Below are 3090 nucleotides of genomic sequence, written 5' to 3'. Positions count from 1 at the left end.
CACAACAAGTAATAAAGCCATAACGTACTTGTTATACTGTTTTGGTGAATAAACATGATTTAATCATCAACATGTACTTCAAATATTCATAGAAAAACAATACACTCTATATAATTTATATTTTAACACATTTTGTACGTTTTTTAATAAATAATGATATCTGTGCAAAATAACTCCAAGTGCATATGAATATTGCCAAACAACAAATTGGTATTATAGAATGAGGGACGCAACCAGAGTTGACTCAGAACATACTATGCTTTGTTGCCATGACAAGCAAAATAAAGATTTGTCACAAAGAAACTTCACTTGATGAATAAAAAAACTCTCATGACACAATGTCCAAATGCAGCTTTTGCCCAATTAGTCACAGCTGTCTATCTTCACAGTTATTGCAAGTGAACACCGTCGACACTTACAAAAGGCAAACACAACAGTAACATAGTAGGACATAGATTGAGAACTTGACAAAGTAAGCTCATTGCCACTTTTGCACTGTCACAGTATATTTTTAACAATGACACCACCACATTCAGGACATTCAGTGTTCTTGCACTTCTTTCATTTAGTTTCAGCTTTATCAATGTCCCGCACCTGTGTGATGTCATTAGTTCCGCTTCCCCTTTAACAGTCAGTGTTCCTTTCCTCTACTTCAGTGGAAATGCTGTGGTGGAGATACTTAGGATGGTTAGATGAGGAGGCTTACAGGGAATTGAAGCCGTCAGACTCCAACTCAGCAGCACGGTCTATAGCAGCAGTAGTAGTAGCACATTCAACACCACTGTGTTTGTCTGTAACACTGACCCAGCTTCGGGTCCCCATCCTCAGCCTCTCTGACCCCTGTCTGACTTTGTCTGTCTGTCAGACCCCTCCAGCCCCTCTGCCTTAGGAAATGAGGCAGCTGTTGGTCTTGTTCATGGGGGGCCGTTTGTTGCCGTCTTTGGGGAAGGTCTCCCTGCGTCGTCTCAGTGCGGGGCTCAGCCGGCTGGGCAGGTTGGCTTGTTGCAACAGCTCCCTGAACACCTCCAGTACGTTGTTGTTCTCCTTGGCAGATGTCTCCAAGAAGCTGTTGTTCCAGTCCAGCTCCACAGTGGACAGCACGTCTTCGCTGGACACCGTCCTCTCGCCATGCCGGTCCGTCTTGTTGCCAACCACCACGATGGGTGTGAACTTGTCTTCTTTGACCGCCAGGATCTCATCTCGCAGGCTCTTGACAGCCTCCAGGGAGTCTGGGTCATTGATGGCGTACACAAGGGCGAACGCGTCGCTGTTCTGAATGCAGAGCTTCCTCATGGCTGGGAAGGAGTAGCTGCCGCTGGTGTCCATGATGTGGATGGTGACCTTGGCCCCTCCGATGTCGAACTCCTTGCTGTGCAGTTCCTCCACGGTGCGCCGGTGCTTGGGTTCGAATGTGTCCTGGAGGAAGCGGCTGATCAGGGCCGTCTTCCCCACGCCGGCCGCCCCCAGGAACACCAGACGCACCTCTGTCTTCTCCTTCACTTCTAGAGACATGATGACTTCCTCTGACACACTTCCTCTAACACTGTCTGTCTCTCTTCTTCTGTCTTCTTTTTGAAGACTTAAAATTCTGATTTTGTTACAAAATAACTCTCCTTGAGAGGATGGAGAAGTTGGACTCTGCTGCAGAAGCTGCTGGAGTTAGTCAGTGAACAGGGACAGTGTGGTAGGTTGTAGTAGTATATCACTGAGAGTAGCTGGCAGTTGCATCTGTGTATGTCTGGTTGCCTGTGCATGCTATTTATGGTCTTTCTCAATCAGAGATTCCAAGCCCCCTCCTGCTCTTGTCCAATCAGGAGAGCGGAGTGTCTCTTTGAGTGAATTCAAAGCAGCCAATCAGAAAGACTCATGGAAATGACAGAATCCCATTGCGAAGGAGGGAGGTGATGGATAGGAGTGAGCCCAAACCAGCAGGTGTATGTAGGATGCATTGTTTGCAGTGAGATGATTTTTGTATACCCATGATTTTCGTATACCCATGATTTTCGTATACCCATGATTTTCGTATACCCATGATTTTCGTATACCCATGATTTTCGTATACCCATGATTTTCGTATACCCATGATTTTCGTATACCCATGATTTTTGTATACCCATGATTTTCGTATACCCATGATTTTTGTATACCCATGATATACTTTCATAAGACCTTTTGCACACAAAAAATCAATTATCTGCTCTGTGTGTGGGATTGTTAAATCAGCCTATGTGTTTGTGTACTATAGAATCTATGTTGACTGTTCCTTTATGCAATATGTATGTACAGATCTTAATTAGACCTGTTTCTCACAGTAGGAAAATGAATCCTGCACCAACAGGAAATGTGAATGATTATAATTAATGGGCATTTTTGTAGGGGTTGATAAAAAAAATTGTTAGGGCAAATCAAGTTTGAAATTGTTAAGTGGAAATTACAAACTTTTGTAAGCCTTTTTAAACCTCAAACAGTACAAGTTTGCATTCCACATTCTCTGCAACAAGAGATCAAATTAAGATAACACAAGTTGCATGTTAATTTCTTATATGACATCATTGGTATGCCATGCTGATCATAAAGGACCAGCAACTAACCACTCATCTTTTACAACACTTAGGACCTTAAGTGAGCACGGCAGAATGAATTTATTGAAAGCCTATGAAAGGTGTTGACAAGGGAGCTTGCATGTTTGATGCATTGTGTGATACATTCCAATATCTTTGTAAGTATGGCTTCTGCCTTAGTACATACTGTACTTTGAGCTATTGATAGACATAGAAACTGTACGAAAGAGTACATATGTGTATCTATGGATACAGCTACTTCTTTACCACAGCCTGGTTATCAAGTGGTTATCAGGCTTCGGTGTCCTTCTGCTCTCCATTCCTCAGCTCAGTGTGAGAGAGCGCCTTCAAGAGCTCAGTTTCTTTTAGAAAGCAGCTCTACTCATTCTCCAGTAAGACCCTAGCTTTTCCTGTAAACTTTTCCAGCAGTCTGTGTGGTCAGTCGAGCTCAGCCCTCCACCTCCTACAGGATCCCAGTAAGTTATTTGATGCTCATCGTTCTGTGACCCGCCAGACCCAAATGGTCAAC

The 3090-nt window shown here is 43.6% G+C and overlaps 1 protein-coding gene across 1 annotated transcript; it reads right to left on the bottom strand.

The window, feature by feature from the left end:
- On the bottom strand, positions 1-1612 carry LOC135554956 (ras-related protein Rap-2a-like). The gene has a single exon (XM_064987340.1). The coding sequence runs from the start codon at positions 1510-1512 to the stop codon at positions 886-888; it is 627 nt and encodes a 208-aa protein (XP_064843412.1). The 5' UTR covers positions 1513-1612; the 3' UTR covers positions 1-885.
- Between the last annotated feature and the right edge of the window lie 1478 nt (positions 1613-3090).

The sequence above is a fragment of the Oncorhynchus masou genome, chromosome 15 (assembly GCF_036934945.1).
Source record: "Oncorhynchus masou masou isolate Uvic2021 chromosome 15, UVic_Omas_1.1, whole genome shotgun sequence".
NCBI classification, from domain to species: domain Eukaryota; kingdom Metazoa; phylum Chordata; class Actinopteri; order Salmoniformes; family Salmonidae; genus Oncorhynchus; species Oncorhynchus masou.
Note: the sequence above shows the minus strand (reverse complement) of the source record. Positions and strands in the feature narration are given on the sequence as shown.

Coding starts and splice junctions, on each gene's coding strand:
- LOC135554956 (XM_064987340.1), bottom strand. CDS start 1,512: ATGTCTCTAGAAGTGAAGGAGAAGACAGAGGTGCGTCTGGTGTTCCTG.